At 28.5% G+C, this 21,279-nt stretch overlaps 3 protein-coding genes across 3 annotated transcripts; all 3 read right to left on the reverse strand.

The window, feature by feature from the left end:
- Nucleotides 1-263: 263 nt before the first annotated feature.
- Nucleotides 264-11,017, reverse strand: LOC114936192 (proto-oncogene tyrosine-protein kinase ROS-like). The gene is made up of 10 exons (XM_029309298.2): nt 10,913-11,017; nt 8,411-8,516; nt 6,370-6,490; nt 5,189-5,860; nt 3,546-4,966; nt 2,947-3,384; nt 2,567-2,784; nt 1,589-2,059; nt 974-1,330; nt 264-326 (listed from the first exon to the last, which is right to left on the reverse strand). The coding sequence occupies exons 1-10, from the start codon at nt 11,015-11,017 to the stop codon at nt 303-305; spliced, it is 3,933 nt and encodes a 1,310-aa protein (XP_029165131.2). The 3' UTR covers nt 264-302.
- On the reverse strand, nt 9,692-17,449 carry LOC114936178 (proto-oncogene tyrosine-protein kinase ROS-like). Its single transcript, XM_085486101.1, is given in 9 exon segments — nt 9,692-11,590; nt 12,861-13,217; nt 13,477-13,773; nt 13,776-13,946; nt 14,422-14,639; nt 14,802-15,239; nt 15,400-16,204; nt 16,206-16,839; nt 17,060-17,449. Coding segments are annotated over 8 exon segments (3,027 nt in total). The 5' UTR covers nt 17,188-17,449; the 3' UTR covers nt 9,692-11,590; nt 12,861-12,881.
- On the reverse strand, nt 17,449-20,867 carry LOC114936193 (uncharacterized). The gene is made up of 4 exons (XM_029309300.2): nt 20,707-20,867; nt 20,273-20,375; nt 19,392-19,491; nt 17,449-17,713 (listed from the first exon to the last, which is right to left on the reverse strand). Exons 1-4 carry the CDS (start codon nt 20,809-20,811, stop codon nt 17,449-17,451), a joined length of 573 nt encoding a protein of 190 aa, XP_029165133.2. The 5' UTR covers nt 20,812-20,867.
- Between the last annotated feature and the right edge of the window lie 412 nt (nt 20,868-21,279).

The raw sequence follows: 21,279 nt of genomic DNA on the forward strand, positions 1-21,279 counted from the left end.
GAATTGCCCGAAATGCATTATCTTTCTCCTTCCCGCAAAAGTTATTTGCCCTTCTCAAAAAAAAAAAATGTAAAATGTAAAACTATGTAAAACTTTTTTGGATTAGACAAAAAAATAGATGAAAATTATTGATAATAATATAGATCGACAAACGACGATAAAATTGATTATTAATCTCGATCAAAGATCTCAAAAATTGTTTGGTCAAAAAAAGCGATTATAACATCATTTGGGATATCATTGACGATTAAATATTTAAAAACATCACTGTGCTTCAGTCAAAATTTGCCAATGGAATGTATTCACATTTTTTTCGGCGGCGGCAGCTGAAACAAAAAGATGCATTTTACTAAGAATTACAAAAAAAATGGATATGCATTTGGTGTTTGTGTGTGCGTATGTGTGTGTGCATATGTATGTGTAAGCACATATAATTAATAGAGCACGCGCTTGTGTTGTCTAGTATAAAATAAAGTTTACAAATTATACAAATTACAATTTTACATAATATGACGATCAAGTTATGAAGTTGAGTTATAAAAAACATGCTTACTTCATAGAATAGAAAATGAAATTGTAATTGAAAAGTATAATATTATGTTATCGCAGTTTGCATCTTTGACATTTAACTTGGGAAAAATTTTCTTCTTTTAAATTATCTATAAACATAATTTAGGTATAAGTACTCATAAATATAACTTATAACTCCTATTATGGTGGCTATACTGTTTCTTGTGCCTGTGTATTAAAAAATTCATATTATACATATATACTATGTATAATAATCTATCTAATGTAATCGCATTACAATAATAATGAAACAAATGATATCGAATAATATTAAATATATTATGAAATTTGAGCTAATGCGTAAAAGCATTTTCATAATGCTTTTAATCGATTATATTGACAAATTATTGCTCTGTGCAATGACTTTGTTCCATGTATATAAAATTTATTACTATCAATTTACCTGTATATGTCTGCTAATATTCCAAGGAATTAGCACTGCGTCTTGTATTTCGACTTTCAAGGTTTCTATATTTTCCAGACAAAGTCTGAATGTTGGCCTTCGGTTCACAACATTCCAGCAACTTTGCATTAATTCGTACAATTTATCTGGACAATTACGAGGTTTCGATAACTTATTCCCCGCACACACATGCTCCATTATTTTGCTATTACGTATGGCAACATAAGGCAGCTGACCTAATGACGTAATTTCCCACATTAGTACTCCGAATGCCCACACATCGCTTTGTGAAGTAAATTTTTTGTATTTCAAAGATTCCGGTGCCATCCAGCGAACGGGAAGCGGGGTTCCTCCTTCCTAATTTTAATGCACAATTTTAGGGCAGTTAAGTCTTTTACCGAAGTCGTTTATTTTTTTAAGTAAACATTACGTGCAACATTATTTGCATGCAGCTTAATTCACATATCTCCGTTATATGTATACATACAAATATAAAAATAGGTTTACATTATAAAATTCTTATTTACATTTTAGTTACTTCAAAAAGAAACGATATATAATATTACAGCAATGCGAGAAAAAAATAGTTTTAACTATTTAAATAAATGCATATACCATGTAGTAAGAGTTCCGTTCGTAAATATCTCTAGTTAGTCCAAAGTCGCTGATTTTGACAATTCGCTGTTCGCGAGCTTTCGTCGATATTAAGCAATTTCGACACGCGAGATCTCTATGCACATAGCGTTGTTCTTCTAAGTAGCGACAACCCCGTGCAACATCTTCGCACATGGCAAGCAAGTCTTGTAGACTCAAAGCTTGCGGATCTGAAGGTTGCAACGTCCGACTCTCTCTCAAAAAAGTTAATAAGTCACCAGCTTCCATTAATTCCAATATAATCCATGGTGGATCCGTGTCAAGACAGATGCCCAATAATTTCAACACGTGTTTGTGGTCAAAGTTTTTCATAATCTGGGCCTCTTTTAAGAATTCATATTTCTGCTCCGAAGTAACATGTTCTGGTAACATCTTTATGGCAACAGGTACTGTTTCTAACATTTCTAACATTTCGACGCTTCCTTCATATACCTGCGACATATTTCATAATCCATACAAAGAGCTCTATTAATATAGAGTGCATGCCAAAAATGTTTATATTAATTTTATGAAAAACTTCGATTTTTACAGTTTGTTAATTGACCATAAGAATCGAATAATTTTGAAAAATAAAATTTTAAGTTAATTTTAGAATATCTAAAATTATTTTCGTATTCGTGCCCACTTTCCGTTAATTGCGCCAAGAATTTGTCAAAGACGGACAAAGGAAACGGTGAGATAATTCCTTGAAGACTAGGTGTCAAAAACGCAGATTTACTGCACGTGTATATCGAGACTTTATTTTGATGCGCCGAAAGTACGATTGCTCGCGTTTAACGTCAATAATAAAGAATCGAATGGCATAAAGTGCGATAGTTTTCATTGAGTAGTCCGGAACGCAATTATTTTTATTAAGAAGTTTTTATCTCAACATTTTCTGATTAAAATGTTCAGGAAAATCTTTAAGGATATATTTAAAAAATAAAAAATAAATTTTACTTCTCCAAATGCGCCGCTGCCTACAAGATCTTGTACGGTAATTTGCTCTTTTTTTATTGTGATTGGTGCAAATTCGTCGAGATCAATTTGCGGTTTAGCATCGTGAACAAAGTTGGGTTCAAAGCTCACGTAACGTGTTTCGTTTGCAGCTGTTAATTCGATAGCATATATTGAAGACGAAATTATTTGTTTTCTTTTTTTGCGTTGGCGATGCTTGCCTGTTAAATAAATAAGCGTTGTAATACATTTAATACCGTACTTTGCAAAATTTAAATCATTTTCAGCAAATAAACTAATCTTTTAGAAATTTCTATACATATATATAATAAATCTAAAATATTTTTTTAATTTAAATTCTAAATTATTACAATTATACTTACAACAATAAAAGTAATAAACATAACAGATTACGATGGTAGCGATAAGACTCAATATAAATGGCAGAAAACTATATATGTATGGTATTAGGTATTGTATAGTTGATACTTCGACAGATTCTGATAAATTAATATCCGCTCCTGTTTCGTTCCATTTTCCAAAACCATAAACGTTTTTAGCCTGCACACGAAATCGATATTTCTGATTTATGTCTATCGGAGTTATCAAGTAGTAATTATCTGTTCCATTATAGTATAAATTCCAATGATTGTGTTTGCCAGTCTGATTGCTTCCTTCGTAATTATTTTCAACAATTACACCTTCCAGTCGATACAAAATCACTGGTGAATCATGAGCTTGCGCAGGTTCCCAGTTCAACTGATACGTCAAATTTGGAAGTTTTGTTACCATAGGTATCCCAGGAGCACTTGGTACATTACCTTTGTTATACAAGAATACAATTTAAATATCTTCGTTTTATTTTAAAATTTATTATCTTAAAACCTTATTATTTAATTTCCAATTCAAATTCATTTTTAAGAAAGTCTTAAACTACATACATAATATCACAAGTGTATACATATTATCATTGTTTACTCACCAAGCGTTTCAAAATTGAATCCTTTTTCAGGCCATATAAAATCGTTGTATTCGGGATATCTCAGGATCAAACGGAAATTGTATAGAGTTCGCGGCAGTAAATTCTTTATATAATATGTTATTGTATTATTATTTCTGTCGCTGTTATTCGCGATTTGCCACTCCCGCATCACGTTGTTTTTGTATTCCAGTATGGGACGGAATTCCGTGTGGATCGTCAAATTAACGCTAGAATTCCATGAGACATTCATACTAATTGTATTGACTCCGCTTAAATTTAAATTATTCGGTTCTGACGTGTAGATCATTTTATTTAAACTATCATTGAAGTGCTGCCTGAAGTTGTGTGGATACACACGCACATATATCTGATAGTTTTGTTGTGACTGTAGAAGAATTGTCGTGAAAAGCTTCCCATTTGTCGTATGTTCGATCTTATCAACAGGTTTTTTGAAGGGAGGCGACTTTAGTATTATTTCCTGCGTTTTATTTGAATATTGCATCCAATGCACCTCGTAGGTTACTGTCACGCAGTTTAGTTTCTTAGATGGCATCCAATAAACTATCGCTAAAGTTGGCGTTAAAATTTGAACCGTCACATCTTTTGGCGCGTCGATCTTCCCTAGAATCATCAGTTTCACATTCGAACCAAATTGTAAATTCATTGATAACTTGTCAAAGTAAAAATTACTCAGTGCCAGCTTTAGCGTATATTCTGTGAACGGCATTAAATTCTTGAATGTATGATGTCGTTCGCACGTTGACACATTATATTGCTCGAACTTGTTACTGCCATTGTTTAAACATATTAAATAACTCACGGATATGATATATAAAGTAGTGGGTAAGTTGTACTTTTTGCATCCGTCATTGAGTATCGGCTCCGGAAGGCTTATGGTGGTATTGTGTACGGTTTTATTCAATACTTCAATACGATAATCTTTCATGTTAGGTATCAGACATTTCGTCTGGGGATATGGTTGTAAAGTTTTATCAAGAGATATGAGTGTCTTGATTTCATAATCAGAATTTTCTCGGTAATGTACGGTACGTACATATTCAAATTCATGTCCTTTGTTTTTGAAAAAACGATGTATTTTTTTTAAAATGTAGATTGCTTTTTCGTTTTGGTTGTATAAGTAAATGTTTGTTTTGTCAAACGTTAAATATTTAAAATTGTATTGATCTATAAACCTTGAAATCTGATAACATTTACAACCATTAATATCTGTTATGATTAAGTCATTTGAAATTAATTTCCAATACAAAAACGGTTCAATATTTGTTGTATCAATCTGTAAGAAGGTGGGTTTGATTTGTAGGTATTTAATACAGCAGTCTTTGCTAAGAACTTTCGTGTTTTTTCCATCTAAATCCGATCGCATTATTTCAGACTGGGCAAAAAGGCACCAATAAATATATCTGAAAAATGTGCATAGTTACTACTAATAAGATATTTTATCAGAATATAATTAAAGGTATATTTAAATTGTTATAATTCTGTGTGAATTTTTGATTTTATAACTTGTGTTAAAAAACAATCATTAAATAATTAAAAGATTATATATAAAATACAATAACATGAATTTTTAGTAAAAAAATTCAAAGTTAGTACTTTCTTTAGATGAATAAAATGTAATGTACCCTGTTGATGGCAGTACATATAAAAATTGTACTATATCTAATTTTTTGGATATAATTAATTCATCATATTTCACTATGCTCATTTGTTGCCACAATGTTAAGTCTAGCTTTATAACGTATATTCCCGTTGTGTTCTCTTGTATCCAATAAAGTTTTCTTTGAATCCAATCGATGCAGAGATTATGCGCAGTGTTATCGAGCTTTGCTATTTTTGTGTGGCTTCGATTGGTTTGGATATCGGTTGGATTAAAATCCGATGTTATTAGCTCTGACTGGTTATTTATTCCATATATTTTATGTTCCAATGCTGAGTAAACAATTTCTTTATACATAACGTCTGTGTAAAGTTCAATGCCTATCTGTAAATCTACATCCAATACATCCACACCCGATTTACGAAACATGTGGACGAGTAATAGAGGTATTGGATTCTCATGCGTAGTGGACACATTGATGAAATCAACATAAGAAAAGTCAGGTCTGCTATTATACATTTCTATATTGAAATAGTAAGTTGTATAAGGTTTTAAATCATATAATTTGTATTCTAATGGTTTAATAAATGTGTTACTATCATTAAGGTTTATTTGAATCGTTCGATTCAGATTTTCGTTCCATTGAATTCTATAATTTATTCCAAAGTTTTCATTTATCAATTTAAATTTGTCCGATCTGTAAAGAAGTATGGTATCTTAAACCTTTTATTTTTAGCAAAATCTGATTTTAGCGAATTTCTGATAAAAATATATATAAGTAATATATATATATATCACGTTGCGGGACACCCTATATATATATATATATATATATATATATAATATATATATATACAGGGTGTCCCGCAATGTGATGTCTACACTGAAACTATGTATTCTTGGTGTCATTCTAACAATAAGTCAAAAAGTCTTAATATACTTATGCCCTAAAGTCGATTGTTTTAAAGTTATAGCAAAATAAGCATAATTGCATAAAATAAGAATATTATCACTGATATACAATAATTTAAGTACTCTAAATAAGTGATTATTTGGATTTATTAGTGATAAATTTCCATAAGGGTATAAGAAACATTCAAACAATTAGAAATACGCACGCACGCACGCATGCGTGAGTGTGTGTGTATCGTTTAATTTAAAAGAATAAAAAAGTACAAGCTAAGAATTTAAATTTATATTCTTTACCTGAATGACACAAAAAGGTCTTTCTTGATTAATACGTTATCAAATTCTACGAATGTCCGAATAGATAATGTTGGATTGCTTATAATGCTTTCCGGAAATAATCTGTTATCTCCCTGATGTACTGTCAAAATAATAATTATACATAGTTATAATCATACAAATTTATATATAAGGATGGAGTATATACAATATAAATAGACCTTTCTATATATTTCAAGTATAACACATATTGATATTTAAGCGCGCTCTCCGAACCTAGCTATAAAATGATACATTAAACTTCCAGTTTCAGTAATTGAGAAAAAGTAAAATAAAACAAATTTTAACGGCTGACAACAAAAATAATAGAGTGAATATGTCAATTACTGTGTCCTTTTAGTTGTTCCTCCATGTTTTTAAATTTAAAAAGATTTCCTAATTTTTTTCTACGTCTTAAAGTATTAAAATTATAATACAATGTTTTTTGTAATACAAGGAATTTTTTTGTAAATAAAATATTTTAAAAACTTTAAAAATTATAATAAAGTAAAAAGAGATTCAAGCCAATTACTGGATAACAAAAAATGACAAAAATGAGTAATTTACTGTACTTTTTATCAATTACTGTAGAAATTCAGAATACTGTGCCCTAAATATGTTGATTATACCATATACCGTGTAGCATAAGGCGGCTGTAATTGCCACGTCGGCAAAAATGACAAAAACTTGTGTAATTATTAGACACATGGTAATAAAAAAAGCACAAAATTCTTACCAGGATTATTGGATCTTATTGGATTCATTAAAAATAAAAAGAATATTTTAAAAATTAAAATATTGTTTCTTCGTAATTTATACGGGTTTTAATAATAGAGTATACATTTTTTTATAGGTGGTGCACATTAATCTATTTATATTGATATGTAAAAACAAGCTATATAAGGTGTATCAAACATTTTTAATATTATTTTCAATATTTAAAAAATATAAATGTTATATATTTAATTTTGACATAAACATAAAAAATTAACTCAATTTTATAAGAAAATTAATATCCTGAATTTTATTATGCTATATTTTATTATGTGAGAAAATAAACTAAGGTCATAATAACTGGCACATTTATTTTATATGATATACATAAAGTCCGATAATAGATACTTTTAAATCAAAAAAGAAATAAATAAAATTACAAACTAAAAATTAACGTATTGCGAGTATTGATTTTTAAAATAATCAAACAATAAAATTAATCTATGTGCGTTTTTTGAGACTTAGAAACATAATTACTAGTTCTGACCAAAAACAAATATTTTATAATAAAAGAGACAGTAATTGTCAACGGTCTTTCATAGATTTTTAAGAAAAACAAATATTCTAAAGACTTTAGTAAGGCTTTCAAAAAGCATATTAGAATTTTAATAAACTAAAATCAGGTCGTATATAGAGCGTCAGTGACAAGAAAGAATTGAGATTTATTTCATTTTATGACATATCGTACCAAGAAATGTTTGTGCTCTGTGCAAACAACTAATCAGTTTCAACGAAAATTAATTCTTTCCATGTACCATCTGCCTTGATCTTATACTGGTTGTTAGCAGATTGAAATTCAAATAACACGCAATATCAAATGTTATACATTGATGAAAAATCCTTTAATGATTACTGAGTGTTTAGCATTTTTCGAAATTGTCTATTGATTAAAAATATAGAAATATAAAATTTCCAACTAGAAATACAAGATTTTCAACTAGAACTAGTTAGAAATGATATAGCTAGCTAGCGTGAACAGATGAGTGCTTGCTTTCATTTCTCTGTTTCTTTCTTTTTCGAAAAGAATTTATATTTATTTATTTATATCTTGTCGAGAGTTTTCTTCTTATTGAGAGATATTTCTTTAAATTTAATTTTTTCATTTTTTTGAATTCGTGTAAAAGTGTAATTTTTCATTCACAGTATACGATTTTTTGTAATTTGATTTTATTTCACTTTGCATATGCAATTTTTTGCAACTAATCAGGAATATTTGAGAATATAAACATGTCTAAAAATGAATTCTTACCGGCTGCATCTTTTTCAGTTAGGTTGTACAAATATTTCTGGATAGATAACTTCTGGATTTGTGACAGGTAATCATTAACTGTGAAGAACTCGAAAGATGGAGTATTCTGTTGAATAAATAATAAAAATTAATAAGAAATTATAACTGTCTCTCATATAGTAACTACATCATAGGTCTAGTTCTCTTTGATTATAAAAAGCTTTGTCTAATAATTCAGTTTTTGTTAATTTCAGTTTATTTAATAACAATAACTTCTTTCTCTCTCTTCAAGTAAGACTTTACTTAAATTCGATTTCTATTTTCACGGTAGCGATTGTTATCATTGATATTGTTTTAAGATTTATATTTCAACACTAAAGTTAATTTTATTATCATTGTTTTGTAATCATCGAAATATTCGAAATTCCTGTATTTAAAAATCTTATTAATTTTTTTATATTTTTGCTGTCTAATAAATTATCTTCCATTTTCCTATAAATATAATTTTTATTATCATGTTCCAACGCAAGTGAAATTTGAAGAGTATAGTGCCATAAACATTTGACTTATTGTTATATTTCGCCTAAAATATGTACGTATGTTAATATATGTACAGGGTGTTTCCAATACATACACATCATTATGTCGGGTTGCCTATCTGCTACAACAGGGGCATGCTTTATGAGAAAAAGAAATCTACTTTATCACTCTATATATACAGTGAACACTTGTGAAATTGGATAATATAAATAAAATATATATTTATTAATATAAATAAAATAACATAAGTAAAATTTAATAATCAAATTTTATTAAAATTTTACTGTAAAATATTTTTTAATTTATCTGTAATATAATTTTTATCTATCAATATAATATAATATTCATAAGTCATATAATAAATTTTTAGTAAATATAAGTCATATAATAGATTTAATCTCTGAATATAATAAGTCATATAATAAATTTATTATATGACTTATTATATTTACTAAAAATTTATTATATAACTTTTATATTTACTATAAATTTATTATATGACTTATTATATTTATAGATAAAAATTATATTAAAGATAAATTAAAAAAATATTTTTAGTAAAATTTAATACAATTGGATTATTAAATTTTACTTATATGTCATTTTATCTATATTATTAAATATTTTATCTATATAGTCCAATTTCACAAATGTTCACTGTATATACAAAATAATAAAGTTGGTTTTTTTTTCTCATAAAGCATGCCCCTGTCGGTAAGCAGATAGGCAACCCGACATAATGTTGTGTATGTTTCGGAAACACTCTGTATATACATGTTTATTATATACATTATTATATATATTGATACAATAAATAATATTATTAGATATATAGTGAATAGTAGCTATTTAGCTATAATTATAACTATAGCTATATTATTGACCTTAAAATATTTGTGAAATACACTACGTTTCGACCTTAAATTTAGGTCTTTTTCAAGTGCTAAAATTATAAAAAATCAATAGTTAGCGACGCAAAACTAAAACTAAATACAAGTCAATTCGTGCAAGGAGAGACAACAATGTACTTACTTAAAACAATTCTAATAAGCCACATTAAGATATAGAGACATAAATTATGATATGTTAAGCGCTGTGAACTTTAACATGTCGCTAAGACATTCTGTCAACTACTGATACAAGACGTTAAAATATTCTAATGACCTTATCATAAACAGAGTATTGAGATTGTCTGTGTCAGTTTGAAGATTGATTGTGTTCGTTTGCTTTTTAATATATAACATTTCTTACGTCTATGTTTTTCAGTATGTAAAATACAAGGGTCAAGCCACCGGAAATCGTGATTTCATTCTATTCTATGTTTGCTAACAACCGACAGATTCGATTCATTTTTTTTAATGTTGTTCTGGTGTTCCTTTATGCGAGTATTTAGATGTCTCTTTGTTTGTCCTATGTAAGAAACATTGCAATCAATGCATTCCAATCTATAAACGACATTTGTTTTATTTAATTTAGGAGTGGTATCCTTACCTCTTTTGATAAGGCTACTTAGTTTTTTCTGTAAATTATATACTAAAGTAAAAGACATTTAAATACTCGCATAAAGGAACACCAGAACAACATTAAAAAGCATGAATCGAATCTGTCGGTTGTTAGCAAACATAGAATAGAATGCAATCACGATTTCCGGTGGCTTGACCCTTGTATTTTACATACTGAAATGTATGTTACGTTTAAGTTTTAATATTATACCGTTCAATTATGTAAGCATAATTTTGTGCTATATAATATTATTATTTTAATGTGTACGTTTTTAACGCAAAATTGAACAAATTTTTGTAAATTTTTTGTACTATCAAAATTCTTTTGTTACGTATATTAAACAGTTTTAATTACACTAATAATTTCTTAGTTACGATATATAATATTTTTTCTTCATCTCTTATCTATACGAAAAAGTTTTTTATTTACAACAAGTTTAAATCAAAGCACATGAAAATATCCATTTTTTTGAAAACTGACCTGAACTATATGCATCTCTGTATTCTCTAAAGACAACCCGATGACTGCTCTCATTAGCATTAACACTTTTAATAAAATACATAATATTTTTAACATTTTGAACATAATAACTTCTTTTTCTTGCAGATATATTTTTATTTGAATTGCTTTCACGCGATTCTTGACTGACCAACAATTCTTTACTGACCAATGTATATTCAATCATTTCAATTGGCGTTTGAATGTATAGACAATGAAATAACTATCGATTGTGTTAAGAGGGGGATGATATTAGCGGTACAAAGAAGGAGGAGTATAGATGAACTTTGATACATCACGTTAATCAACCACATTGGTCAATCACGTTGATGGAACTGCTCAAAATTCATTGTACTCTCTCCTTACGATGAAAATTACTTGCTCATCTCAAAAAAGATGTAAGAATGTAAAACTGTTCGATTGGACAAAAAAATAGATGGGAATTATTGCTAATAATTATTAGAATAATATAGACAAACGACGATAAAATTGATGATTAATATCGATCTCAAAAATCGTTTGGTCAAAAAAAAGCAATTATGCCTATATATTATATAATATTATTTGAGGTATCATTGGGGTGGTTAAATATTCAAAAAACACGACTGTGCTTCAGTTAAGATCTTCCATTTGAAGGTATCAACATTTTTTAGAAGGGAGCTGAAACAAAAAATGTATTTTATTATAAGAATCGGTAGAAAAGAGTACAAAAGTGGGTATGCACTTGATGTTAGTGTACGTGCGCGTGTGTGTGTGTGTGTGTGTGTGTGTATACGTATGTATATGAAAGAGAGAAAGAGAGAAAGAAGAGATATTTAGCTGCAGCATTTTTCAACGATAACCGCATTCTATAAATGTATATTTGTGAAGTTTGATCAAGATCAGACGTAGGTGGAAAGAACACATACGAGTCTCGAAACACAAGAATCCTAGAACTTCTTCTCGCAAACGTTAATTAAGGCGTTTGTAGCCCAGAAAAGTTGAAAAGTAAGTGTAAGTGTGGAGGAGAGAGAAAGAGGGAAAAATTAAGGATGAAAGTGATGATGAACGAAAAGAAACAAATGATATACATATTTTGTAAGATAGCAGTAGAAGCGATGCACGATAAATTTTTTGCACATGGCTACGTATTTTGGGAGTAAAACCAAAATCATTACTAGATTTGCGATACAAAGTGGAATTTGTAGATAATTGCAAATATATTTCGTAATGAAAGGTATATTGAAAAATTAAAAGAGTAATAAAAACATTATATAAAATAAAGCTTACATAATATATAAATTTCACTATATTACATAATATAATATTATCAAGTTATGAAGCCAAATTAGGAAAAACATGTTTACTTCATAGAATAGAAATTAAATTGCAATTAAAAAGTAATCTTATATATGTTATAAGTTTGTATCTTTGACATTTAACTTGCGAAAAATTTGCTTTTCTGAAATTATCTATGAACATAATTTAGGCATAATAACTCATAAATATAATTTATAACTTTCCGTTAGCTGTACTATTTCTCGTGTCTATATATTAAAAAATACATATTCTACATTATATGTATATTATATGTATATTATAACTAACGTAATCACGTTACAATATTAGTAAAACAAAAATAATATAGAATAATATTAAATATGTATTATAAAATTTGAGCTAATGTCCCAGACAGCACCAAGTCTAAAATAGACGTATAAGATATCATTAAGAAAATCTTTAAGACAGCTTTATAAAAAATCTTATGATATGATATCAAAAAGACATCTTAAAGATATGTTAAAGATTTCTTATGCGCCAATTTTGGACTTGGCGTTGCCTGGAGTAAAACCATTATTTTAATAACATTTTTAATCGATTATATCAACAAATTATTGCTCCATGCAATGACTTTGTTCCATGTATATAAAAATTATTACTATCAATTTACCTGTATATGTGTGCTAATATTTTAAGGAATTAGCACAGCGTCTTGTATTTCGACTTTCAAGATTTCTACATTTTCCAGACAAAGTCTGAATGTTGGCCTTTGGTTCACAACATTCCAGCAACTTTGCATTAATTCGTACAATTTATCTGGACAATTACGAGGTTTTGATAACTTATTCCCCGCACACACATGCTCCTTTATTTTGCTATTATGTATGGCAACATATGGTAGCTGACCTAATGACGTAATTTCCCACATTAGTACTCCGAATGCCCACACATCGCTTTGTAAAGTAAATTTTTTGTATTTCAAAGATTCCGGTGCCATCCAGCGAACGGGAAGTGGGGTTCCTCCTTCCTAATTTTAATGCACAATTTTAGCGCAGTTAAGTCTTTTACCGAAGTCGTTTACTTTTTGAAGCAAACATTACGTGCAACATTATTTGCATGCAGCTTAATTCACATATCTCCGTTATATGTATACATATAAATATAAAAATAGGTTTACATTATAAAATTCTTATTTACATTTTAGTTACTTCAAAAAGAAACGATATATAATATTACAGCAATGCGAGAAAAAAAATAGTTTTAACTATTTAAATAAATGCATATACCATGTAGTAAGAGTTCCGTTCGTAAATATCTCTAGCTAGTCCAAAGTCGCTGATTTTGACAATTCGATGTTCGCGATCTTTTGTCGATATTAAGCAATTTCGACACGCGAGATCTCTATGCACATAGCGTTGTTCTTCTAAGTAGCGACAACCCCGTGCAACATCTTCGCACATGGCAAGCAAGTCTTGTAGACTCAAAGCGTGCGGATGTGAAGGTTGCAACGTCCGACTCTCTCTCAAATAAGTTAATAAGTCACCAGCTTCCATTAATTCCAATATAATCCATGGTAGATTCCGTGCTCAAGACAGATGCCCAATAATTTCAACACGTGTTTGTGGTCAAAGTTTTTCATAATCTTGGCTTCTTTCAAGAATTCATATTTCTGCTCCGAAGTAGCATGTTCTGGTAACATCTTTATGGCAACAGATATTTTTAACAATTTTAAAATTTCGACTTTTCCTTGATATACCTGCGACATATTTCATAATCAATACAAGTGCATGCCAAAAATGTTTATATTAATTTTTGCAGTTTGTTAAGAGATTGACCACAAGAATCGAATAATTTTGAAAAATAAAATTTTAAGTTAATTTTAGAATATCTAAAGTGATTTTCGTATTTGTGCCCGTTTTTCGTTAATTGCGCCGAGAATTTGCCGTAGCTGGACAAAGAAAACGGTGAGATAATTCTTTGAAGACTAGATGTCAAAAACGCAGATTCACTGCACATTGTATATCGAGACTTTATTTTGATGCGCCGAAAGTACGATTGCTCGCGTTTAATGTCAATAATGAAGAATCAAACGGCATAAAGTGCGATAGTTTTCATTGAGTAGTCCGGAACGCAATTATTTTTATTAAGAAGTTTTTACCTCAACATTTTCTGATTAAAATGTTCAGGAAAATCTTTAAGAATATATTTAAAAAATAAAAAATAAATTTTACTTCTCCAAATGCGCCGCTGCCTACAAGATCTTGTACGGTAATTTGCTCTTTTTTTATTGTGATTAGTGCAAATTCGTCGAGATCAATTTGCGGTTTAGCATCGTGAACAAAGTTGGGTTCATAGCTCACGTAACGTGTTTCGTTTGCAGTTGTTAACTTGGTACCAGATATTGATAACGAAATTATTTGTTTCCTTTCTTTGCGTTGTCGATGTTTGCCTGTTAAATAAATAAGCGTTGTAATACATTTAATACCGTACTTTGCGAAATTTAAATCATATTCAACAAATAAACTAACCTTTCAGAAATTTCTATACATATATATAATAAATCTAAAATAATTTTTCAATTTAAATTCTAAATTATTACAATTATACTTACAACAATAAAAGTAATAAACATAACAGATTACGATGGTAGCGATAAGACTCAATATAAATGGCAGAAAATTATATATGTATGGTATTAGGTATTGTATAGTTGATACTTCGACATATTCTGATAAATTAATATCCGCTCTTGTTTCGTTCCATTTTCCAAAACCATAAACGTTTTTAGCCTGCACACGAAATCGATATTTCTGATTTATGTCTATCGTAGTTATCCAGCAGTAATTATCTGTTCCATTATAGTATAAATTCCAATGATTGTGTTTGCCAGTCTGATTGCTTCCTTCGTAATTATTTTCACCAATTAAACCTTCCAGTCTATACAAAATCACCTGCGAATCATGAGGTCGCGCAGGTTCCCAGTTCAACTGATACGTCAAATTTGGAAGTTTTGTTACCATAGGTATCCCAGGAGCACTTGGTACATTACCTTTGTTATACAAAAATACAATTTAAATATCTTCGTTTTATTTTAAAATTTATTATCTTAAAACCTTATTATTTATTTCCAATTCAAATTCATTTTTAAGAAAGTCTTAAACTACATACATAATATCACAAGTGTATACATATTATCATTGTTTACTCACCAAGCGTTTCAAAATTGAATCCTTTTTCAGGCCATATAAAATCGTTGTATTCGGGATATCTCAGGATCAAACGGAAATTGTATAGAGTTCGCGGCAGTAAATTCTTTATATAATATGTTATTGTATTATTATTTCTGTCGCTGTTATTCGCGATTTGCCACTCCCGCATCACGTTGTTTTTGTATTCCAGTATGGGACGGAATTCCGTGTGGATCGTCAAATTAACGCTAGAATTCCATGAGACATTCATACTAATTGTACTGACTCCGCTTAAATTTAAATTATTCGGTTCTGACGTGTAGATCATTTTATTTAAACTATCATTGAAGAACCGACTGAAGTTGTGTGGATACACACGCACATATATCTGATAGTTATGTTGTGACTGTAGAAGAATTGTCGTGAAAAGCTTCCCATCTGTCGTATGTTCGATCTTATCAACAAGTTTTATGAAGGGCGACGACTTTTGTATTATTTCTTGCGTTTTATTTGAATATTGCATCCAATGCACCTCGTAGATCAGTGTCACGCAGTTTAGTTTCTTAGATGGCATCCAATAAACTATCGCTAAAGTTGGCGTTAAAACTTGAACCGTCACATCTTTTGGCGCGTCGATCTTCCCTAGAATCATCAGTTTCACATCCGAACCGAATTGTAAATTCATTGATAACGTGTCAAAGTAAAAATTACTCAGTGCCAGCTTTAGCGTATATTCTGTGAACGGCATTAAATTCTTGAATGTATGATGTCGTTCGCACGTTGACACATTATATTGCTCGAACTTGTTACTGCCATTGTTCAAACATAGTTAAATAACTCACGGATATGATATATAAAGTAGTAGGTAAGTTATACTTTTTGCATCCATCATTGAGTATCGGCTCCGGAAGGCTTATGGTGGTATTGTGTACGGTTTTATTCAATACTTCAATACGATAATCTTTCATGTTAGGTATCAGACATTTCGTCTGGGGATATGGTTGTAAAGTTTTATCAAGAGATATGAATTGTACCATGTTATAATTAGTATTATTTCGGAAACGTACTTTACGTACATATTCAAGTTCATGTTTATTGTTTTCGAAAAGAGGATATAGTTTTTTAAAAATGTGGATTGCTTTTTCCTTTTTGTTGTACAAGTAAATGTTTGTTTTGTCAAACGTTAAATGTTTGAAATGGTATTCAAATCGATTTCTAAACGAATTTCTTGAAACCTGGTAACATTTACAACCATTAATATCTGTTATGATTAAGTCATTTGAAATTGTTTCCCAATACAATAACGGTTCAATATTTGTTGTATCAGTCTGTAAGAAGGTGGGCTTGAATTTTAGTTGTGTACAGAAGCATTTATTGTTTTTGCTAAGAACTTTAATGTTTTGTCCATCTAAGTCCGATCGCATTATTTTAGACTGGAGATAAAGGTACCAATAAATATATCTGAAAAATATGCATAGTTACTACTAATAAGATATTTTATCAGAAAATAATTAAAGGTATATTTAAATTGTTATAATTCTGCGTAAATTTTTGATTTTATAACTTGTGTTAAAAAAACAATCATTAAATCATTAAAAGATTATATATAAAATAACATGAATTTTTAGTAAAAAAAAATACAAAGTTAATACTTTCTTTAAATAGATAAAATGTAATGTACCCTGTTGATGGCAGTACATGAAAAAACCGTGCCGTATCTGACATCCAGGATATTTTTTTTTTATCATATTTCACTATCACCATTTGTTGCCACAATGTTAAGTCTAGCTTTATAATGTATATTCCCATTGTGTTATCTTGTATCCAATAAAGTTTTTTTTGAATCCAATCGATGCAGAGATTTTGCGCATCGTTAGTCGAGCGTTGCTATTTTTGTGTACCTTCGATTCGTTTGGATATCGGTTGGATTAAAATCCGATGTTATTAGCTCTAACATGTCAGTGATACCATATATTTTATGTTCCAATGCTGAGTAAACGATTTCTTTATACATAAATTCTGTGTCAAATTCAATGCCTATCTGTAAATCTACATCCAATACATCCACACCTAAATTTTACACAACATGTTGACAAGTAATAGAGGTATCGGATTCTCGTGCGTGGTGGACACATTGATGAACTCAACATTAGAATCATAATATGTTTTATGCTGTTCTATGTTAAAATAATAAGTTGTATCAGGTTTTATATCATATACTTTGTATTCCAGCATCTGTTTTTTATCGAATAATTGAATTGTTCGATTCTGATCCTCGAACCAAATCTTAAAAAGTAGTTTAATATCTCCAAATATTTCAGGGTCTATGTCCCATCTGCAAAGAAATAAGATATCTTAATCTTTTTGTTTTTACCAAATTTTAATTTTATCGAATTTCTGATAGAAAATACATATATGCACACATAAATATACTATATATAGATAAACAAAAAATAATATGAAGATTATATATATATATATATATATATATATATAAATATATATATTTTACATATAAGTATATGTGTGTGCGTATATACGAAGCGCGTTTTTTAAGTAAACTCCGTTTTGAAATAAAAATAAGATCTTAAATGTAGTATGTACACATAAAAATAATACAGACCGACAAAAAAATTTGTGTCAAGTAACTCTAATCAGAATAGGTATTTCTTGTAAATTTTCGGCTACGCACAGAAAAGAATGCCATTGTTCAAATTACTCCATCACGTCAGGTTTTAAAATTATTTTGTATTTTTAAATGAGAAATTAGCGATTTTATAGGAAAAAATATAATAAATTACAAACTGTCACGAAAATGATAAAAATGAATATAAGTGTCTGATTTACACATATTGATTTCTTATTATTATAGAATATAAAATTGTTTCCGAAGTAACAAAATGTTAGTATGTTAAAAATATAAAGAATATAGGATATAGCAGGCATATATTTTATATTTGATAAGATTAGTCAAAATTAATAGTCAGATTTCAATGTTATTAAATACTGTTCTTTCCTTTAATAAAATATAATAATTTTATGAAAAATGTTTGAAAATATATTGTTGAAAAAAATACAATTCTAAAATGACTGGAACACATTTTTTAAAATTAAAGAAATTTTATTAATTACCAATATGAAAAAACATTTCTTTTAAATTTTTGTTTTAATAAGTCACATTAATTTAATGACATTTTTAACATTTCATGATATAAATGTATTTAGTTAATAAATATGTATATATTTATTATATCACACATTTTCCCTCTAAATCGCTAAATTCTCATCCCAAAATTTAAAATAACTTTAAAACCTGAAAGCAATTTGGACAACGGCATTATTATTGGTAGCCGAAAATCTATAAGAAACTGATTAGAGTTACTTGACAAAAATTATTTTGTCGGCCTGTGTATTTTATGTATTTATATATATGTTAAGATATCTTTTTTTATATCAAAATGAACCTTACTTTAAAAAACACGCCTCGTACATATATGTATGTATAGGATATCCCACAGAACACCCGTGCTACCCATTTAAAAACTAGCAAAATGTTTATTTTGGACTAAACCAAATATCTGTTTTGTAAATAGAATTCCGGCTGGAAATGAGTGATTAAAACTGAATGATGATTTAGAGAGTGATTTTTTTAGATGGAATATGACATTTTTTATTACAGATTTGGATTACAGATTTTATGCGAAAATATGAAACTTTTATATGAAATATTTTTTTCAAAAAATGTCATTTATATTACTTTTCAATAACTTTTAAAATGAGTTTTAAAAACATTTTAATAATCGTCAATTTTTTGCTGAAACTAGCAATTGAAAATATTATTATTCAATAGAGTGTCTCGTTCATCGATTTACAAAATAGATACTGTTTATATCGAAATAATCACTTACTTAGTTATTAAATATGAGTAGCACGGGTAGTCTGGGAGATCCTGTATGTTGTTAAATTTAAAAGAATGAGAAAATAGAAACTAAGATTAGATTCTTATTCTTTACCTGAATGACACAAAAATGTCTTTTTTAATTAGTACGTTATCAAATTCTACGAATGTCCGAATAGGAAATTTGTTTCTTCGAATGGGATTATACTGGAATTCTTTCAAAATCATAATTATACATAATTATAATCATACATATATAAGGATGAAGTATACTTAATAAATAAATCTTTCTGAAAACTTTAAAATTATATATATATATATATATATATATATATATATATATATATATACATATTAGTATATATAATAATATATTAAACTTCCAACTTTAGTAATTTAGAAAAGATAAAATAAAACAATTTTTTAATTGTGACAACAAAAATAATATATGCCAATTACTGTGTTCTTTTAGCTGTACTTCCATGTTTTTAAATTTAAAAAGATTTCCTAATTTTTTCTTACGTCTTAAAGTATTAAAATTATAATTTAATGTTTTTTGTAATACAAGGAATCTTTTTTGAAGAAAAATCCTCTAATGATTACTGCGAGTGTTTAGCATTTTCCGAATTTTCTATTGTGATCAAAAATATAGAAATATAAGATTTGCGACTAATTAGTTGAAACAAAATAGCTAGCAAAAAAATATGTGATTGATTTTATTTACAAATATTTCGTGAACAGAATGATTAGATCTGTTCTTCTTTTTCCTTATTTTCGAATAGAATTTATATTTATTTATACATATATCTTCTTGTGTGTTGAGAGATGTTTCTTTAAATTTAATTTTTAATTTTTTTGAACTCTTATAAAAGTAAAAATTTTTCATTCAGTAAACGATTTTTCGCAATTCGATCTATTTTGACTTTGCATATGCAATTTTTTGCAACTGATCAGGAAATTTTGAGAATATAAACATGTCTAAAAATGAATTCTTACCGGCTACATCTTTTTCAGTTAGGTTGAAATATTTCTGGATAGATAACTTCTGGATTCGTGACAGGTAATCATTAACTGTGAAGAACTCGAAAGATGTTGCATTCTGTTGAATGACAAATAAAAACTAATAAGAAATATAACTGTCATAGTAACAAAATCATAGAAAGTCTAATTCTCTTCGATTGTTAAAACAGCTTTGTCTAATAATACAGTTTTTATGTTAATTTTAGTTTATTAAATATCAATAATTTCTTTAAGTAAGGATTTACTTTAATTCGATTTTTCTTTCCACGAATGTGATTAATGTTATCATTGATAATTTGAAGGTTTATATTTCAACATTAAAGTTAATTTCATTATCATTTTTTGTAGTCCTATGAATGTTTGAAATTCCTGCATTTAAAAATCTTATTAAATTCTTTTATATTTCTGACCTGATCGATATAATTCTCTTGATTCTTTGAAGAAAACCCGATGGCCACTTCTGTTAGCATTAACACTTCTAATGAGATACATAATATTTTTAACGTTCCGAACATGATAACTTTTTTTCTTGCAGATATTTGTGGTCAATAATCTTTTTCACGCGACTCGTTGTCCGACCAACCATTACTGACCAATATATATTCAATCATTTCAATTGACGGCTGAATATGTATAATCGGAGCTTTAGCTACTGAGGAGGAGGGTCTGATATTTGTGCATATATTCTATGAACTTCCATTGAATTCTATTACGCTCGATTATGTTAGTTAATATACAATGTCAAATGATTTAAAAAACACAATACTAGTCTACAATATATTGTCATCTCCTAACAGATTGTCGATATGACAGGACAACTTTCATGTTTCTATTTTTAATTAATGTAATTGCTGAATAAGAACAACACTTGAAAAGGACCACAATGTGGGTCGAAACGTAGTGTATACTTATTTTCAATAAATAAATAGCCAGTTTTTGGTCGAATTAAATTGCATCTTATTATTTGTTAATATATATGTGTG

Source organism: Nylanderia fulva, unplaced genomic scaffold (genome assembly GCF_048542155.1).
Source record: "Nylanderia fulva isolate GAGA-0341 unplaced genomic scaffold, ASM4854215v1 Scaffold4, whole genome shotgun sequence".
In the NCBI taxonomy this organism is placed as follows: Eukaryota; Metazoa; Arthropoda; class Insecta; order Hymenoptera; family Formicidae; genus Nylanderia; species Nylanderia fulva.